At 40.4% G+C, this 21,128-nt stretch overlaps 1 protein-coding gene across 4 annotated transcripts in view; it reads left to right on the top strand.

Annotated features, from left to right (window-relative positions):
• Fancd2 overlaps window positions 1–21,128 on the top strand; it is a 123,248-nt gene that overhangs the window by 66,589 nt on the left and 35,531 nt on the right. For 3 of the 4 annotated variants that reach the window (XM_069330132.1, XM_045751416.2, XM_069330130.1), the window contains 11 exons: window positions 1,707–1,880; window positions 4,560–4,657; window positions 5,556–5,721; window positions 7,523–7,677; window positions 11,123–11,378; window positions 12,050–12,255; window positions 13,498–13,759; window positions 16,033–16,217; window positions 18,428–18,566; window positions 19,113–19,229; window positions 19,555–19,678. In XM_069330132.1, the coding sequence (XP_069186233.1) occupies window positions 1,707–1,880; window positions 4,560–4,657; window positions 5,556–5,721; window positions 7,523–7,677; window positions 11,123–11,378; window positions 12,050–12,255; window positions 13,498–13,759; window positions 16,033–16,217; window positions 18,428–18,566; window positions 19,113–19,229; window positions 19,555–19,678 (1,882 nt within the window). The remainder of the gene's footprint in view (window positions 1–1,706; window positions 1,881–4,559; window positions 4,658–5,555; window positions 5,722–7,522; window positions 7,678–11,122; window positions 11,379–12,049; window positions 12,256–13,497; window positions 13,760–16,032; window positions 16,218–18,427; window positions 18,567–19,112; window positions 19,230–19,554; window positions 19,679–21,128) is intronic. The other variant, XM_069330131.1, reaches the window with a different exon arrangement.

Genomic DNA, 21,128 nt, shown 5'->3' with positions numbered 1-21,128 from the left:
TAGATTGTGGAAACAGTCAATCAATGGAGTTCTTGGTCTACCGGGGACCACAAGCCAGAACCTAACCCCCTCAGAGAGGCATGAGGAGCAATGGCCTGAAGACACCCCGCATGTACAGTGGTACCTCGGAACACGAGTGTCCCTGTATGCAAGTTTTTCGGAATACGAGCCGGATTTCCTCGGAAAATGTGTCTCAGAAGGCAAGGGTTACCTCGGAACGCAAGTCTGTTGATACGCGTTCAGGCCGACCTAGCGCGTGGTGGTACGGCGATCATCGCCCCTCCGCCCCTCAGTTTACCATTGTCTCCCGCCCAGTGACTATCCCTCCTGAATTCTTCACAAGGATTTACAGTTTTATGTCGGTTTTTTGGCCATTTGAGCATAAAAGTTGTTATTATATATCTCGCCATGGGTCTCAAGAAAGCCATTGATAAGGTTCAACCTAAGAAAATAGCTGTGAGTAGAGGCAGTAGAGGATGTCCCTTCTTGATTAAGAAAATGTGTGAAGTATGGGAAGAACTGCAAAGTTCTGTTGAAAAAACTCACCCAGATAAAGCTGTAGCAGACCGTTGCATTGACCTTTTAAATGACAATGTGATGTCTTACTTCAGACAAGTGTTAAAATGTAGGGAAAAACAAGTGTCTTTAGACAGATTCTTAGTAAGACAAACAAGTCCTAGTGGTATGCAGGCAAAATGTGCCAGTGTGTGCTCACCAGTGAAGTCCTCACTGCCTGATGTGATAATGGAAGGGGACTCCCCTTCCAAACAGTAACTCCTCTCCTCCTCCCACCTCCTCACCATCTTCCATACGCCTACAGCATTCAACAGCAAGGTAAGTAATAGCTTGAACATAATTTTGTAGGATTATTTAGATGAATTAGGTATAAAAATTTAGTTTGATGTGGGGTTTTTGGGGTAGTCAGGAACAGATTAATTCATTTCCCATTATTTCTTATGGGGAAATTAGCTTCGGAATATGAGCCGTCTCCAGGAACGGATTAAACTCTTAAACTGAGGTACCCCTGTAGTTGGAAGCAGTCTGTATCTGCTTGTATAGTGAAATCATGCTTGTTTGCTTGTTTTCTGATTGGGAAGTTCTGCTTGCTCGTTTGGCTTTCAGTTTCCAATGTTTAACCAGCTGTAGTTTGTTTTGGGATTCCAACCATTCTGGGTGCCTTATCTGGTAGATGGCAGACAAAGACTGTATCCAACTTCATGGGAGTGTGTATAGGCCATTGCTCCTCATGCATTCCTGAGGGGGTTAGGTTCTGGCTCGTGGTCCCCGGTAGGCCTAGAACTCTATCGATTGACTGTTGCCATAGTTTAATGTATACACATCAGCTCGGTATAACTCCGGGAAGCCTCTGGGTCTCACGTAGAAAATGGCATTTCATTACATTCAATGCTGTTTTTTTTTATTTTTGTGTGGAAGGTTTCTAATGCCTGGGATTAACTTTCTTATTCCCTATACAGTTTCTAAAGAATTTATGTCCATTCTATATTATTGTGCTAAAAAATGGCCTTCATAATCTAAATGGGGAAGATAATGCTGAAGAATCAAATTTAGGGTATTGCCACCTTGTATCTGATCACCAGTCTGGTAGCTGTTAATTCTGTTTTACTGGTGTTCGGTTGTGCTGTATCTCGCTTACATTTAGAACATTTCGCTCTACCTTCTCTCTCAAAGTTATTCTCATGTTTCAGGTAATAAATGATGATGCTGCCAGTGTTGGATCTCTTGATGTTTTGATCCTTCTGATACTGTATGACTCTGTTCCATCTCAGCGGCGTCACATTGAGAGCATATTTCGAAATAAGATTCGTACTTGCCTGTTCTCTGATACAATGCTTGAAAAAACGTTTACAAACCATAGCAGTGTATGTATTAATTTCTTATTAGTTTTTTTAAATATAATTAAATGTTATATGTACAGTATATTATAACACTATATTTCATACAATACTTTGTTACAGGGCAGTGTAACTATAATCTATTTTTTTAATTTGGAAGTTGATAGATCATAGGATGTATGAAAAATAATTTGTTTTGTCCTTTAGGTGCTAAGCCTCGAGTTATTTTGAATTACACTGTTGAAGCTTTAATACTGTATTCCAATACAAAGTTGGGGGCTCGTACAACAAATGTGTGTTTTTGTATTTTACCGATCCTAATTTTTTTTACACTGACCCTTTATGTCGTATACCTGTCGAGGATTCCTAGGATCAATGTCCCTGCAACCCGGTCTCTGACCGGGCTTCCTGGTTGGTGGTATGGTCAACCAGGCTGTTCGATGTGGCTGCTCACAGACTGATGTGTGAGTCACAGCCTGGTTGATCAAGTATCCTATGAAGGTGTTTATCAAGTTCTCTTTTGAGCACTGCAAAAAGTCGGTCAGTTATGCCCTGTATGTGGAGAGGGAGAGTGTTGATAAGTCTTGGACCTTTTGCACATCCTGCCATATCTTCTGGTTCTTATGTGGTGTTATTTCTGTGTACAGATTTGGAAACAGGTCTTCGAGTATTTTCCAAGGGTAAACTATTATGTATCTGCACTATGGGATACTGATTTAAAATTTACTCTTGCAAGGCTAAAATAATTCAGATTACAAATTTTAAACATTCAATTGTGATTTCAGCTTGTACAGGACTAATAATATCTTCCCTTAAATATTATACTGACTAAAAATAAAAAATTTAATCTCCCACCCAGCAAACTTGTATCCGAGCTCTTGCAGTTGGCTAGTGCTATATACAAGATCGTACTGTGTCCTTGGACATAGATGATGCTATTGGGCAGGTGCTACAGATCATTTTACAGCATCTCTACAGGGTCATAATGAGCTGAGGGTGTTCAGTGAGAATTCTCAATCCAGCTCAGAAATGACTGTCGGAAGATAATTCCTCTAAATTAAAAGCCATTCCAAACTTATTTGTAATCATAGGTAACCACCAAATATGGAATCTCATCAACTAATGGCTGGATTGTGTGTGGTCTGACCCACATCTCGCCAAAAGGTGGCAGCACCTCATTTCAGAGTTCACTGGCCTGAGCCAGCTCACATTCTGCCTGACTGTTGTTCTGGTGTGTTGTTGGCAGGCTGTGAGCTCTAATGCCAAGTACAGTAGTGTTGTTTACTTCCTTGAAACCTAGTTTCTTGTGTGCTCTGGACCAGTTTTATGTTAAGCTTTGATATTAATGTTATATTTGCATTGTTATTAGTGTTATATTTGCCTAACACAAATGTGATGATTTAGTCTTGGCATTTTCCATTATTTATCCAGTTTGTTCTTACAGTTGTAATGCTGATATAAATAGAGCTATGGTTCTTGCCTGAGATGTAACTACATTTGTTGTGCACAAGGCACACTCGGCTGTTCCTTTACCTCTGTAGTGTAAGTGTAATCTGGTACTTTTCCCACTAGTTTGCACCTTGGCTATGTCTCAATTGGAACATTTGTCAGGTCATGTAACTCTTTCCATCAGTTGCGACACTGCTTGCAATCAGTCTCAAGAAATCAGAGCTTTGTGGCCCATTCTCTTTTTACTTGTTGTTCCCTGGTGACCAGTTCAAACTTTGTTCCCAGCTTTCTGGCCAGATATCCCATTCCAGTTCCTCTTCAGGTTTATCTTCTCACATAAATATAAATAAAACCCCACCAACTCATCCAGGCATTCAATGGGAAACTGGACTGTGCAAACACCACACAGTTGAGGGAACAGTTGATTTTATCCTGTGCACAGCCAAGCAAACACCTACACCCCTAGCCAATGTATCAGAGACCCATCAATGAATTTGTATGGGCTCACAGAGGTAAGCCATTGCTGTGCATACCAATGCTAAACCAAAAATATTAGAACAGACTGGATAAAATTTGGAAAGATGAAAAGACTAGTCACCAAATACATATTAAGCAAGTTATGCAACATCAATATAATAGCATACTATGCATAGCATGGCCTACAGTGCATGTGGGTAAAATGTCAAGCTAGTGACAGCTGCTTCAGTATACACAACTGGTGCTGCCATCTGATGTTTGGTGGTGTTGGTACCCATGTGGTCAGCTTGCAGTTAGTACAGGTTTGCTTGGAGGAGGTTTTTAGTGTAATGAAATGACTTTCTGGGGATTATAATGGACTGGATTAAGAATATTTGAGTGTCCTTCCCTCTTAAAGTGTCCTGCAGAAGCTGGCTTAAGGGATTCACTTGACCGACTATCTCTAAAAGCGCATTTCATCAGCACTCGATGCCTTATTTTACTGGGTTGTCATATACTGCTTTGTATACCTGATCATCTATCTCCTAAGCCCTTTTTATTTTATTTTTCTTACTTTAGGTTCCTCTAACATTACAACCATGTTGGTTATTTACCAGCTAGTGTGTTATCATAGGCTAGTTACCTCTTGTAATTTTCACAAGAAAATTCAATGTTGTGATTATTGTTATGTTGTGTTGTACCCAATTTATATTTTATTAATGTTGTAGCCAGAGGGTCATATGATGCCATCTTAGCAAGTAACACTTGATTTGAATACAATGAAATTTTTTTTTTCCTCAGATATTGAAAGAACATTTTGAGCCATTGAAGAAGATGGCCATTTTGTTGTTTAGATGTCCTGAACCACTTGTCAGCCAGGCTGGAGCCACTTTATATAGGTAAAAGTGACTTTGAAAGATAATATTGAACTAGAGTAACTTAATATATGTGAAAGTGTATATCCAATAAATAACAGGTAGTTGACGTGATGGTCTCAGTTTTCCATATGGGGTTTATATACTTAATCCTTCCAGCATCGACAGTTCTTTTCTTTGTGTACTTTAAGCAGATTACAGTTGTATCTGGTTGCCAGCTCCAGGCTCTATACCACTACTCTCCCCTTGTAGTGTATAATTTTTTCTGTTCTGTACTTTATTTATTCCTTTGGTCTGTTAGTTCTTGTTTCTCTCATTCTTTCTCACTTGTACATGCTTGCTGAGGCAGTCATTATTATTATTATATATTCCTTGGTAAATAATTCACCAGGCTTTGGGGATTTGTTGGGCTTTAATTTTTCAACATGTCTAATAATTACCTCTCGGACAACTACTCAACTTGTCAACTTGTCTGCTTCACCACCTACACAGATTTGTTCAACTGCCGGTGTATCAAGTTCTCTGGTAAATGCATAGACAAATGTACTTATTTTAAATCCCACTACAGTATTTTCATTGTTATTATCTGACCTAACCTGTCAGTTTTCAATGATGCAGTTTTTTCTGTAGACTTTGTTTGATATAACTGAAAAAAAATGCTATAGGATTTGTCTTTGCCTGCCCTATTATACATGTTTCTTAATTTATTTTTGTTCTTGTTATTTCTTTAGCATTTCTCATGTGTATAGGATTTAATTATGGATGAGCAGATAATTTGGCAGACTTATCAACTTGCTTTGACTGAAACTATATATATTAATACATTTTATACAACTTCTGAGGAAAAGAATATTTTTATTTAGAACATTTAACTTTATTACTTGTGTTAGTAATTTTATAGCTTTCGTTATACTTCTTACAGGTTATCTTTCATTCACCTTGATGGCTATCAGAAGCAGGAGATTGTTTTAGCTCTGCTGAAGCACCTTGGAGACAACTCTTCTGTGAGATTAGCTGCGTTGTCTTTATTGTCTTCACTTGCTCATGAAAGTACTGCTTCCATGTCAAAGTTCACCATTTTCCTCAAGGTTTGTGCTTGTGTAACCATTTAGTTTAGCTGTGTTCAGAATTTCTATATTGTCATGGAGAACAGAAAAAGACTGGGACAGGGAATAATGAATTATATTTAAGGCACATGACATTGTTAGCTGGTCATCCTAAGAAATATGAATATGTGAATTTTCATAAGCTCTTTATATGGATTAAAACTCCTGGAAAGGAGTTTTATGTTGTGTAAAGTGCAGAATTGCTGGGCAGCTTCTGTCTTATTAGAAAAGCTGTATTTAGAATTTGAGCTAAGGCCCTACGAAAGCTCTGTGAACCTATGTTATCCATCCAGAATTGATATCACAAATGAGGGTCTCTAAAACACCGTCCCATAATGTAATCAGAAACTTTTCAAATGTCCTGCCTCATTTGGAGCCGGGTGCTTGGATGGTGTCTCTGGACCTCCGGGATGCATATTGGCATGTCCTGATTCATCCGGGGTTCAGTGACTGGTTAGGTTTCGTGGTGGGACAGCAGGTTTAACACTTTTGTTGCCTTCCTTTTGGTTTGTATCTGGCACCTTGTGTATTCACACGCTTTATCCTGGTGTTGGTGGCCCGTCTGCGTCAGCTAGGGGGTTCGGGATCTGGCCTACTTTGATGACTAGTTGGTATGGGCTTCCAGCCGGTCTGCTCACCAGGGGTGTGGTTCTTTCCCAGCTTGCTGGGTTTGGGTTCCTGGTGAACTGGAGCAACTCCCATCTGGTTCCGTCCCAGGTTCGGACCTGGCTGGGTCTCGTGTGAGACTCTCGGTCCGCTTCTGTGTGTCTCCCTCTGGAGGCATTGCTGTGGCTGCACTTCCACCTTCAGCTGTTTTGGGGGGCTCCAAGGTCACTCGGTGGTTGCTCGAGTAGCAGTGTGCGAGTCTGAACTTTGCTGTGCTGGTTTACCCGCTGGGTCTAGTTTGGCTTCGGCAGTTGTTCTGGTTCCTTCGGGGCCATCCCTTCCGCCGATCTTGGCTTCTGGGGGCCTTGCGTTGGTTGCTGCATTGCTGATTTCCTCTTTGGGTTATCCGGTGTTCAGTGCAGCGGTGCCTACCAGAGCACTCGCTCGACGTGTTCACGGACACTTCGTCTCTTGGCTGGGGCCTTGTGACCAGTGCTCACCATGCCGGCCAGTGTCATTGGGCGCCGTCCCATGGGTTTCCATGGGCCATTGCTCTCCTAGCCTTTCTAGAGGGGGCCAAGTTCTGGCTCGTGATCCCCAGTAAGCAAGAATTCCATCGACTGATGCCACAGTCTAATACATACATATCAGCCCGGTAAGCCCTGGGGAACCTCCAGGTTTCACCCAGAAGATGGCATTTCATTACATTCAACGCTGGTTTTCTGGTGAGCCACTCGGTAGCTCCCTGGCCCCACCCTAGTTGTCTTTTTTTTTGTTGGGGTTGAGTGGATTTCTTTTCAGGCAGCTTGTGAATGAGGTGGAATGCTAGTAAGGCCCCTGGGTGATCTGGCCTGACATCTAGTGGTGGTCAAGTGCATCATGTCTGGGCTGTTTAGCCCATGGCTATTATTGTATGCCTTGTTTTCTTCAGGGTGATTAGTTTTATTTGATTAATTGACTTATTTGTATCCTCCTGTTCTTCTCTGCCTCCTAATCTTTCCCATCTTATGCTTTGTTCATTATTTCCTCCTCTTTCTTGCTCTTCTGCATTTCATCCTCGTCGGTCTTAATTTGTAATATTCCCCCTTAATTTTGTTTTTAAATCTTAATCCCAAGTAATTCAGATAATTCAGTGCTGTATAATATTGTATTAAGTACAATATTTATATTTTGACAGGGTTCTTTAGACATGGTGGATGAGCTTGGATTGGGAGAAGTGAAAAGGCTTCTGGATGTAGTAAGCCTCCTTGCTTACTCTGACTCCTCTCACGCTGCGTTGCAAGATGAATTAGTCATCCTAGTGAGAAAGCAACTCTCTCACACAGACTTGAAGTATGTTATACCACTTTGTTTATACTATTGTTTTAATTTATGTATAACAGTGTATGTTTGTCACTGTATTAATTGATGTATAACAATGGTGTGTTTATACCACTGTATTAATTTGTAACGTCGTGCGAAATTATAATAAGTGTAATATATTCTTCAGTTATTCAATTCTTTTCTTCACCTTGAAAACAACATGACTTTTGGTGAACTCCTCTTCCAGCTGAACCCTGATGCAAGAGCATTAGTATGAGGGATAGAAGCACTAAATCAGAAAATAGTAAATGCGGAATATGCTGTCATATTCAATGAGATATGCATAAAAGAAAACCTGCTGCCAGTATACACCTCTATCTATCTATATCTATCTATCTATCTATCTATCTGTCTATGTATGTATGTATGTATGTATGTATGTATGTATGTATGTATGTATGTATGTATGTATGTATGTATGTATGTATGTATGTTGTACCTAGTAGCCAGAACGCAGTTCTTGGCCTACTATGCAAGGCCTGATTTGCGTAATAATCCAAGTTTTCCTGAATTAAAATATTTTCAAATTTTTTTCTCATGAAATGATAAAGCTATCCATTTCATTATGTATGACTTAATTTTGTAAAATTTCAATTACAACTAACGTAGATATATGACCGAACCCAACCTAACCTAACGTAACCTATCTTATTCTAACCTAAACTAACATAACTAAATCAATAATTTATGTTCTTAATATAATATAATAAAAATATTTAAAATAAAGCAACTGGAAACATTTTATTGAAAATAAAGAAAATCACTCGGCCTATTAGGCAAATCGGGCCTTGCATAGTAGGCCGAGAAGTGCATTCTGGCTACTAGGTACGACATACCTGTGTGTGTGTGTTTAATTACCTAAGTGTAGTTACAGGATGAGAGCTACGCTCGTGGTGTCCCGTCTTCCCAGCACTCTTTGTCATATAACGCTTTGAAACTACTGACGGTCTTCGCCTCCACCATCTTCTTACCTAACTTGTTCCAACCGTCTACCACTCTGTTTGCGAAAGTGAATTTTCTTATATTTCTTCGGCATCTGTGTTTAGCTAGTTTAAATCTATGACCTCTTGTTCTTAAAGTTCCAGGTCTCAGGAAATCTTCCCTATCGATTATATCAATTCCTGTTACTATTTTGTATGAAGTGATCATATCACCTCTTTTTCTTCTGTTTTCTAGTTTTGGCATATTTAATGCCTCTAACCTCTCCTCATAGCTCTTGCCCTTCAGTTCTGGGAGCCACTTAGTAGCATGTCTTTGCACCTTTTCAAGTTTGTTGATGTGCTTCTTAAGATATGAGCACCACACAACCGCTGCATATTCTAGCTTTGGCCTAACAAAAGTTGTGAACAGTTTCTTTAGTATATCGCCTTCCATGTATTTAAAAGCAATTCTGAAGTTAGAAAGCGTGGCATTGTACAGATTCCTGAGCCTACTGGGCTCTATCATATCTACATTTGATATCCATCCTCCCATCCTCTTTTGTCCGGTTGTGTTGGTCGAGTGGTTAAGGGATCCTGTACATCAGATGCATTGCTTCTGGCAGTATGGGTTTGAGTCACTTCTGGGGTGAGTTTTCAGTGGCATATATGCCTGGAGACCGTTCAGGCTTGTTCGCATTTGTGTTCCTCACGTGTGCCCCAAAGAATGAGGTGATTTGATAAAATACCAAGATTACCAACCGAGTACCAGCAGGAGGATGGAAATAGCCTCGGCTACCATCATCTTTTGTCTGGTCATGATGGTAGAGTAGTTAAGGTGTCCTGTACACCAGTTGCAGAATGCTCCTGGCAGTATGGGTTCGAGTTACTTCTGAGGTGTGAGTTTTCAGCTATATATACTGTGTATGTGTGTGTGTGTGTGTGTGTGTGTGCCCACCTGCCCGCCCAAACCCACTCAAACCCACCCAAGCCTGCCTGCCTCCCTGCCCAACCCCACCCAAGCCCACCTACCAGCCCGAACCCACCCAAGCCCACCTACCAGCCCAAACCCACCCAATAAGCCTGCCTACCTGCCCGAACCCACCCAATAAGCCTGCCTACCTGCCCGAACCCACCCAATAAGCCTGCCTACCTTCCCGAACCCACCCAATAAGCCTGCCTACCTGCCCGAACCCAGCCAAACCCGCCTAGCCTGCCTACCCAACCAAACCCACCCTAGCCCGCCTACCCAACCAAACCCACCCTAGCCCGCCTACCCAACCAAACCCACCCTAGCCCGCCTACCCAACCAAACCCACCCTAGCCCGCCTACCCAACCAAACCCACCCTAGCCCGCCTACCCAACCAAACCCACCCTAGCCCACCTACCCAACCAAACCCACCCAAGCTCACCTACCCACCTGAGCCCACCCAAGCCCGCCTATCCCCCCAAGCCCGCCGTTCCCCCCAAGCCCGCCTATCCCCCCAAGCCCGCCTATCCGCCCAAGCCCGCCTATCCGCCCAAGCCCGCCTATCCGCCCAAGCCCGCCTATCCGCCCAAGCCCGCCCAAGCCCGCCTGCCCGCCAGAACCCAACAATGACCGCCTACCCATCCAAACCCACCAAAGACCACCCGCCCCCCCGAACCCACCCAGCCTGCCTACCAGCCCACCCAGCCTACCCACCCAGCCCACCCAGCAATTTACCTGACCCCACCCTCCCATTAATTTACCAACCCAGCCACCAATCCATCCATCCATCCTTCCACACTGCCTGCCCACCTTCCAACTCACCCACCAGTCCACCAACCCAGCTATCCTCCCTGCCCATGTACCTACCCACCCCCCTGCCTTCCAGCTGGCCACCAATCCATCCACATACCTACCCACCCAAAACTGCCCACCTGTCTGTCTGCTAGCTAGCCCACCTGCCAGTCAGTCAGCCACCAGTCCACCAATCCACCCCCACCCGTGGTGGGTGGGTGGATGGCGAACACCTGGCCTTCTAAGGTTCGAGTCCTCTCACAGGGGTGGGGGTCCTGTTTGTTTACCTATGACTTGTGAGTTTATACAAGTGTACCATGTAATATGTGGCCTGCTAGTTCTCCCCTAGTAAATGTGATTGACTGATGAAAATCATCTTTGATCTCTTGTCATGGCTAGCGTCATTGGGAGATTGAGATGTTGGGGAAATACTCCCAACTTTCGATCTGTTTTTAACGATCTGCTGTGGCAGGGGGGTTAGAGTACTGGTTGCATCAAGGCGCGCGAACACCTGGCCTTCTAAAGTTCAAGTCCTTTCACAGGGGTGGGGTCCTGTGTGTTTACCTCTGACTACTTTATATATATATACCCACCATACATTCATACCATCCGCAATAATTTGTGTTTCATAGGATATGCATTGCATTGGAAGCGAATACATAGTCTTTGATTAGCTGCAACAAAAATATATTGAGTGTGAGAATAGTAAAGATCATTATGAAAACTTCCTTACAGATACAAATTGATTGGTGTGCTAAATGCTGCTCTTGTTGTGAAGAACATGGTTGCAATTGATGACAGTCACAACTCTGTCAGTACTTCAACCACAAGTACATCTGCATCTGGACTAAATTCTTCATTTCTGAAGGAGGCTGAAAATCTCCTGCATCTCGTGCTGTCTTCCACAGCAAGATCACCAACTGCTTCAGCTTTGTTTATGGATGAAATGGCATCAATTACCCTTAAAGAGGGCATGAATTCCAAGTTAGAGGTAGTTATAGTCATACTGCCTTTGTGTGTGTATAGAGTGTATGTGTTGTTCTGCTCTATTTTTTATTATTGTCTGTTAGTAGTGGTTATACAAGTAAAGAACTTTGCTTGCATTCTTCCATCTTCATGTATTTTATTAAAAATATATTTGATTGCAAATTCTCTTAAAATGTACCATGGTTCTAGTACACATTACCTTATGGAGAGTATTCTAATCATTAATCACTCATTGTCAGAAAACTTTTCAACATTACATTTGTACAATTTTCCTGCAGTTATGAATGGGGCAGACCATTTGTCAGCCCATTCATAATAATAATATGCAATCCTGCTCTTTTCTCACCTGCATCATTAGCTTATACCATCTGCAAGCAGTAACATGTAGGGGTCCCTGAGAAGGTTATTTACATAAATAGTGAGCAGTAAAGGTACCAAGGACTGAGCTTTTAGATATTCTGCCGTGTGTTTGTTCACACACGTGTGATTGAAGAATCTGTAAAAATTTGGTTTAAAGGAGGAAATACGGTGTTAAGAATTTAGCAGTATTCGCAAGGAAATATGAAACATAATATATTGGTTTGATATTTGAGACAATTTATAATTTTATCATTGTATTTTCCAATTGTGTGTGTGTGTGTGTGTAGTAATTCTGATTTTCATCTCGCACATCAGGAATGGGTGTGTGAGAAGATGACTGATGACTTTCAAGAAACCTTTGTACTAGACCATGTAGCAGATTCCCAGCCTCCAGAGACACTCTTCCCTCTAGCTGTTTGCTGGAACTTAGATGAAGGTGTAGAAGATGGAGGCATAATTTTAAACTTGGCACCAATGGTCATAAAAGCTGAGCCCACAAGAAATGATCCAGTGGCTAAAGAGTGAGTGCTTTATTATTATTATTTTTTTATTATTATTATTATTATTATTATTATTATTATTATTATTATTGTTATTGTTATTAATATTATTATTATTATTATTATTATTATTATTATTATTATTATTATTATTATTTGAACAAATCCACAAGGGCCTTGATTAAGGTTTGAATCTATGTGCTGAGTTCTCCCAGACGTGTTCTAGTCAACTGAACCATGATATGGAAAAGAGCATGTTTGGGAACACTTAGTGCAAAGGTTCGAACACTCATCAAGGCCCTTGTGGATTTGTTGATTTGATATATTATGTTATTGTGATTTATGTGTGTATTGAAGTACACTTAACCCTTAAGCTGCGCCTGGCGTATACAGTATATATGACAAGACCCGATGGTACCATAAGTTAAATTTCTCAAAATTGCTCTAATGCTTTTAAATTTTTGTGCGTAATCTACTAGGCAAACGCTCCAACTTTGTTTAAATGATCACCAATGTAACTTGATAAACAAGAAAATTAAAAATAATTACAAATTTAATAATGAAAATTTCAGATTTTCAGATCAGCTGCAAAAATGTTAAATATCACCAATTGTTCATTAAGGGTTATTATGCTATCAGAATAGTATATGATCTTCATAGATTTAGAATATAGATTTTTAGTTTAGTTTACTGTAAAAAAAGATTGTCAATATGGCATTTGAAATATGCACCAATTTCAGACAACAAAATTTATAACTACAAACTTTTAAAGTTTATGAAAAATCCATTCTAATAGGATTGTAGAACAGACAGCGACGCACACCCTATATATTATGTGAGAAATCTTTAAAGAATTCTGATAAAGAAAGAGATCTAGGGGTGATTCTAGATAGAAAACTATCACCTGAGGACCACATAAAGAATATTGTGCGAGGAGTCTATGCCACGCTTTCTAACTGAAAAATTGCTTTTAAATACATGGATGGTGATATACTAAAGAAATTGTTCATGACTTTTGTTAGGCCAAAGCTAGAATATGCAGCTGTTGTGTGGTGCCCATATCTTAAGAAGCACATCAACAAACTGGAAAAGGTGCATCAGGAAAAATGAGGTTGCACTGATCAGGCTAAAATATGTTATGTAGAGAGCCTCAGTAAATGATCAAGCGACTTGATCAGAATGGAGCTTTTCATTTACATTCAAAGCATTAATATTAAATGTAATTATTGTTCAGGAAATAAATTAATATGAAACATTTTTCAGGAGCAAGCTGGTATCCCTGGCTCCTCAGTTCCGTCTGCTGCGCATGTTGGAGAGCCGCCTTCACGACGGAGAACTTAGCAATATTGACGCTCTGCTTGGGTGTCCAGTGTATGGCCCAGCTCCATTGGTATTGGAGAAGTTTGAGTCACATTCAAGAGCTGAGCAACATGCAGTACTTTCCTGTCTGTTTTACACCATAAATTGGTTTCTTGAACTAATTAATGCCTTTGTTACACAAAAGGATATTGACTTGAAGCAAAAGGTTAGTAATATAAATCATTGGTCATTCATTAGTATGCACAATTGGATATATTGGCTACTCCTCATCTATCTGTCTACATTTATTAAGTTCTAGAGAATAGACCTGATGTTAAAGGTTAGAAAAGTTTCACATATAATACCAAAAAACACGTTTACAAAAGATTTGCATTCATTCTACTGTTAAAATTTTCTCTATTGCTCCTTCCTCTCGAGAGCTCATTTACTACATCTGCCAATCATTTCAGTGGTCTTAGTTTGACCTAGTGTTGCTTAGTACAGTACAGTATCATGACTTTATAATGGTCCAGGATGGACTGAAACATTGTCCCTTCTCTATTTTCTGGTGTGTGGTTTGGTCATTTGGTCATCATATCTGTGGTAATCCTGTGGCAAATAAGGCAACTGATCATTACCACAGTAAATTACCCTAATCTTGATGTGTGCAACTGTAACCAGGCGGTGGCTCAAATCACCTGAGTCTCGGTGAGCTAATCACCGCAAGAGGCGCCAGTACTGAATCTAGAAATCCCACAAGCAATAAGGAAAAATGGCAGATACAGGGAGCTACTTAGGGCCCACCAGAAAAAGGACTTCAGGTTGGACCCCTTCAGTAGCTCCCCAGAGCATATTCCTAATGGAAGTTTGGCAGAGGAGGAAGGCTTTGCTGAGGAGAAACATCAGAACAAAACTCAGTAAAGCCAGAGAAGGGTTTACCTGTAGGAGAGCTTGGCAGGTGCAAAGAGATCTGGAATACTAGAGTAGCAGGAGGTCGAGGAACATATAAGATAGTGTAAAAGACCGACATCTGGATGGACTATCAAAAATCTAAAGACGGACAGAAACTGTAGACAAAGGTGCCTAAGAAAATGTTGCCAAAGTAGCAAAAGACCCACACTATAAAGACAGAAAAACAGCTGGAAAGCAGAACATAAATCACTGGATAACCTGGGATAGCTAGGACACAGACCTAGGGGCAAAACATGGCTAACAGTAGGATGCTGGCACCCAGACAACGAAAAGGACAAGACCACATCCCAGATACTAAGGACAAAAAAAGTATGGAAATAATTGTCCTGAAATTTTACTCTCAAGAAAATTGGGCACGGGGAACAGAAAACCCAAGTCCCACAGCCAGGGAATCTATCCAACCAGACCAGAGTGCTGGAAACTATCTCCTAGTCATCAGCACACGACTGTGACCCTGAAACCAGTGGCCTGGAGTCTTCAGACTAAAGGCCTGGTACACTGCACAAATGACTGGGACTGTCATGCAACACATTCAGTCCAGAAGGCACAGTGTGTACAGTCTATATGGCACAAGGAATACAACACAACTGGTCTGGGACAAACACCCTAATGGCCCCGGACCAGAAGGCCAAGGTCTTAACCCCCAAAGACGAGGGTAGGTAGCCCGGAGAAATGGTAAAACATCCAAAAGCCCACAGCACACAATGTGGGGCAGGGTGTATAGCTCAGAGCAACATGAAGCCCCTAGGCCCACAGGAAGTAGGGTGTCATTGTAAAGACAGCAAGTCAAACATAATAGAAACCCATTTGGCCATATGCACACGTGCAAGATATACATATATAAATAAAGAGCAGTTACATCTTCAAGAGGAAACTAGATAGTTTCCTCCAAGGAGTGCCAGACCAACGGGCTGTGGTGGGTATGTGGGCCTGCAGGCCGCTCCAAGCAACATCCTAGTGGACCAAACTCTCACAAGTCAAACCTGGCCTTGGGCCGGGCTTGGGGTGTAGAAGAACTCCCAGAACCCCATCAAGCAGGTATCAAGCAGTACTATACTGTATATTCATACTGCCCCACAAACTCGCAACCCAGGAAACAGCAAGATGACACACAACGTACATGACCAAGGATGCCACCTATTGGGCCCAATACCCAGGAGAACATGGCTGATATTCTGAGCTTAAGCACAAAAATGTAAAAGGTTTGAGGCATATCAAACATACGAACCAAGGCAAAAAGGCCTGCACCTGAGCGAGGATACCAGCACCAGGACAAAGTTGCTTGGCAGCAGGTCAAAATTGTCTGGTTGCAGGGCAAAGCCCTCGTGGCAAAGCACAAAGCCCAGGAACATCTGAGCATGCAACCAGGATTGAGGGATTTTATTATAGAAATTAAGATTGGTAAATGTGGCATAAGAGAATATGGTGATAAAAGTTCCAACTATAAATGGTTATTTTCAATATAATAAAAAATCTTTATATAAAGAATTTGAGTATAGATAATATGATTACATTGTATATTTACAGGTATTTTCACGTGTGCAACAAGTGATTGAGCTTCAGACTATGTTATCACAGTTTTTACCCAAGTGTCCCAGCTACTCACCACCTCTGGCAGTGTTTGATCTAGACACATCTGCAGCATTACCCACATTCACAATAGCTAATACAAAGAAAGGAAAGAAGGGACGAAAGGCAGCACCTGGGAAAGGGTAAGTTATTTTATACCTGAATTTACCCGAGGGCCACTGACAATAATGGTCTCGATGAGGACAGGAAGCCAGCGACTTGTCAAGGGTCATCTCGTACATTATCGTATGAGTCTGTGACAGATTTTAGACTGTATAAGTTTACATAAGATGATAATTTCTGAAATAATGTTAGGAATATACTGGATAGTAAATTTTCTTGATAATCATATACAGATTCAGATTCAGATTCAGATTCAGATGTTTATTCAGGTAAGGTATATACATACAAGTGATGTTACATTAATGGATTGATATATAGATAGATCTAGTACATACAATGCCTAAAGCCACTATTACGCAATGCGTTTCGGGCAAATACAGTGGTACCTTCGTTTTCAAATTTAATCCATTCCCAGGGACAGTTCTTAAAGGGAAAATTTGGAAACCCAAATCAATTTCCCCATAAGAAAAATGTAAATTGAATTAATCCGTTCCACGCCTCCAAAAATATTAACTTAAAAATACATTTTATACATACTACTAATTATATTTTGTACTATAGTATGTACAAGCATATCTTACCTTTAATGAGGACTCTTGATGGTGTATGGAAGACGGTGAGGAGAGAGGCAGGAGCCCATGGTGTGCTATATAATAATTACTTTTAGGTTCAGAAACCACAAAAGCACAAAACAATTAAATTTTTAACAAAGAATTCAAGCGCGATCGTCACTAGGCTAGAGTCATTGGTATACGACCACTGGTAGAACCCGGTAGGGACCGGGTTCCTGGTGGCATGCCTCGCCTGTGCCACCAGGAACCACGCGCTCGGTTGACCCATACGTGCATCAACAAACGCCAAGCGAGGCAAAGCTCGTATACCGAGTGAAATTTTACAATAGAAATTGAGCTCGTACACCAAAAAATTTGTAAGGAGGGGCATTCATCAACCAAGGCTCCACTGTATTCAGAAAGCTACAAAAGTTGTATGTTAAATAAGCAGTGATTCTGTCAGATATCTTGCTAAAAGTAAATAAATCTTTATATGTCACAGTAGAAAGATTAACCATGGAAGTCATTTTATTACATACTTCATTGTTATTAAACAATCATTGCAACTATTTAGTGAAAAATGTGTTAGCTTCACTTTGAAATGAATGTGCCTAATCTGAGAAAATATGGAGTCTAGACATTAGAAATTTTAATTAGTTTGGCTCACAACCTCCATAACAGGCAGGGCCACTGGAACCTGATGTGGAAAATGATGAAACATCAATGACAAGCTGTGTGAGAGAATGTTACTCTACCAAGTGTAGAAAAATGCCCTTTTACTTAGAACTCCGTATCTTAAAGAGAATAAAACATACATCAAACCAGTTCCTCAAACTTTGCCACAGACAAAATCCATCATCCTTCAGAGATTAAGATGGACCCACCACTGAACAGAGCAGAATATAAAATTTACCTTTTCTCCTAATGAGATAGAAGTGAATCCAGAGGACCTAAACTCCTCTCCCTATCAGAAATGATAGCATATATTCCTCCTCTTTCTTTCCCCATTTCCTCATAACTTCCAACCAGGCCTTAAATGGAGCAAGATAATAAAGGCAAGATAATGAAAACTTGGAGCTCTATGAGTTGGAGCTGGAGCCTAATCTCGTAGCAACAGCAGTTCTAGATTTCCGTTATTGGAACGTGTTATTGGAACGTGTTAGCAATTACGTAAATATTAATGTGCTATTATTCTGAACTAGGCTGAGCTGCAGTCTCATAAGCAAACATAGCAAAGATGGCTGATCCTGATCACAGTAAGAGAAAGCTAAAGACAAACCTTCAAAGTAAACTAATTGTTTCTGGCAACCTTCTCACTGCTGCATGCAGAGTTTGGACTATTACTAATGAAGGTTGCCAAAAGGTAGACAATAATTGTTTGATGTGTTTTCCTCAAGGGTTATTAATTTCCTTCAAGCAGTTATTTTTAATGAGCTTTTACTTTCTGCTGGGTTTCTTCTTGGTTTTGTATTGATCTTTGATCTGAAAGTTTCTCTTGCCTCATAGAGAGCCATAGAGGTCCTGGTTTCCAGTAGGTTAGGTCCGAGATGCATGGTACAGTTAATGGCAACCTCAGTGGAAAGTTCCCCAATGCTTGGCAACTATGGAAAGCTACTGAGCAGCCCACCAGAAAAGGATATACAGTATCATGATGTTCAATGCTTGGCCTTTTTTTTCAGGAAGAAGAAAAATAAGGGGAAAGAGAGTAATACAGAAGTAACACAACTAGGAACCCAGCCAACTTCTCAGCCTACCACACAGCCTACCCCTCAGCCCACGCTAGTGCAACCTCAGGAAAAGGATTCAGATACTTTGGAAGTCAGTTCAAATTTTAATGATGTTGAATATTGATGTTGACTTTGTATTGCATATACTGTACTTTGTAAGTAACATATGGCTTGCTTCTCAGAGAGAGTCACACAGTTAACACTTCTGCATTACTGTATGTGTAATGCAGAATGATGGATCCAGTATTTTTCTCACACCATCTATGTTGGTACTGTATGTACAATTTTCAGGAACATGTTCCGTTTTTTTTGTCCTTTACTTCCGCTTCCTGTAATGATTTTGTTGCTCTGTTTTTATTTATCAATTCACTAGCTTTCCAATCCATAACACTTTTTAGAAAAAAGAATTTCTTCATTTTTATTCACATTTAGACTCTCAGGATCTTGCATTTAGTGATCATGCTCATTCCCCTGCCCCCTGTGTTTCTTTTCTCTAAGATTGTGAGGCTGAATTCCCTCAACTTGTCCTCATAGCTGAGCCTTCTCAATTCTTGTTCTAATCTAGTTGCAAATCTCTGAAGTTGGTATACATGTATCTTGTTTCAAATTTAATACTTTCTTCATCCCCCTGACGAAGGTGCCATCCACAGTAGACATGATTTCTCTACGGCCATTCTTCAGAGAGCTTCACCTGGATGTGTTTTGTCTTCTCTTCAGAAAGCTATCTTTGGACACCGAGATGCACGTGAGTTGTGTAAATATCATTAATTTGATATTATATTTTATTTAAAACTACTTACTTTTTATTCAGAAAAAATGCATGTTTTCACAGATTCATATGTGTTCATTTTATTAGCATAATTGTTTATATTCAAATGTGAGGGGTCAGCTTAAAATGGTTAATGGAATATAGGTTTATAAATGTTGATAAGGTAAGTGTAGAAAGACCCCCTTTAGGTTTACTGTGCAGTTGAGAAATATAATATCAGATGTGAATAATACTGTATGTACGAAGTGAACAGACAGAACTGAGTATAAACAAACAGTGATGAATTATTAATTGAATTTCATGGTTTCAGACTCAAAGTCAGTTATCATTATCAGAAGCTGAATTTCTGCTTACTGATCTAAACTTCAAGCTGATGCATGTGTTTGGAGCTGGGCATAAGCGAGCATCAGTACTTGGCCATGGCCCAGATAAAAGTGAGTAATTTAAGTAATCTAATGCTATATGCATGCAATTGGAAAATATATATAAATATTTCTTTTAGTATAGGACCATATGCAACAAGTTTGATGCAGACGATGAGCCACAATAACGTGGCTGAAAATATGATGACCAAACCACACATCAGAAGGTGGAGAAACAACGTTTCAATCCGTCCTGGACGATTATAAAGTCGTATATCGACTTGATATTGGTCCGGGACGGACCAAAGCGTCGTCGTTTCTCCAGCTTCTGGTGTGTGGTTTGGTTATCAACAGGTTTGATATATATGATATATTTTAATAAATTTTGTCCAACAGAACGGCTTTCTAGGAAAAAGATTTGCTTAATGATATTTATTGCAGTTGTACCTGTATAGGATGAAAAAGGATACATTAGATTATAGATTATGTAGCAAATAAATTAATAGGATGATGCCAAAACATGAAGACTGCTAACTTACAAGTTATTAACATTTAAAAACACTAGAAGCCATTTATCAATTGAAAGAGTCCTAGTGACACTACAGTATGACAGGCAAAATTTGTAGGAAAATTTGATGTACCCTGTAGTAATTCCTCTCTGATGTTGACTCTCGTCATTAATCTAGGCACTTAAATATTGAAGGTTTGGTCATTACTGTAGTTTGTTATTTCACAACCAAGACAAATCACTACTTCTATTTTCTTAAGTTTCTGAGATAAGCTCACTCAGTCTTTTCCTGTACATCAAAGACTGTACCTTCTGGACCTAGAACAGGCTTTCGACAGTCCCACATAAGAGATTGTTCTGAAAACTGGAACATACTGGATGCAGGGAGGGAGGGAATTATCGGGGAAAAGCACCAAGCCATTATGACTATATAGCACTTGGAAGGGGTCTGGATAAGGATTTGGGATGGGATGAGGGAAAAGAATGGTGCCCAACCACTTGGACAGTCAGGGAATGAACGCCGACCTGTATAAAGTGAGACCGTCGCTCAACCGTCCAGCCCAAGTGGTTGGCCACATACTAGAGGAGTGGCAGGGAGGCTTCTAATATGGATGACAAATTTTCCGACAGAAAAAAAGTGGGCAGTAATCAGACTGGAGAAATGTCACGAGTGGGGTACCACAGGATTCAGTTCTTGTACCAGTAATGTTCATTGTCTACATAAACAATCTATCAGAAGTAATACAGAATTATAAGATCATGTTTGCTGATGATGCTAAGATACAGGTACTAGGGAATATAAGAAACGTAGACGATTGTCATGCCCCCCTCAAAAAGACCTAGACAGAATAAGTGTATGGAGCATGATGAAAAATGGAACCTAATGTGAATAAATGCCATATTATGGAATGTGAAATAGAAGAAAGTAGGTCACACACAACCTACAAATTATGTGAAAAAGCTATAAAAAATTCAGATAAAGACAGAGATCTAAGGGGCAGTTCCAGATAGAAA

The sequence above is a fragment of the Procambarus clarkii genome, chromosome 23, assembly GCF_040958095.1.
Source record: "Procambarus clarkii isolate CNS0578487 chromosome 23, FALCON_Pclarkii_2.0, whole genome shotgun sequence".
In the NCBI taxonomy this organism is placed as follows: Eukaryota; Metazoa; Arthropoda; class Malacostraca; order Decapoda; family Cambaridae; genus Procambarus; species Procambarus clarkii.
This window is presented reverse-complemented; position numbering and strand designations above follow the sequence as displayed.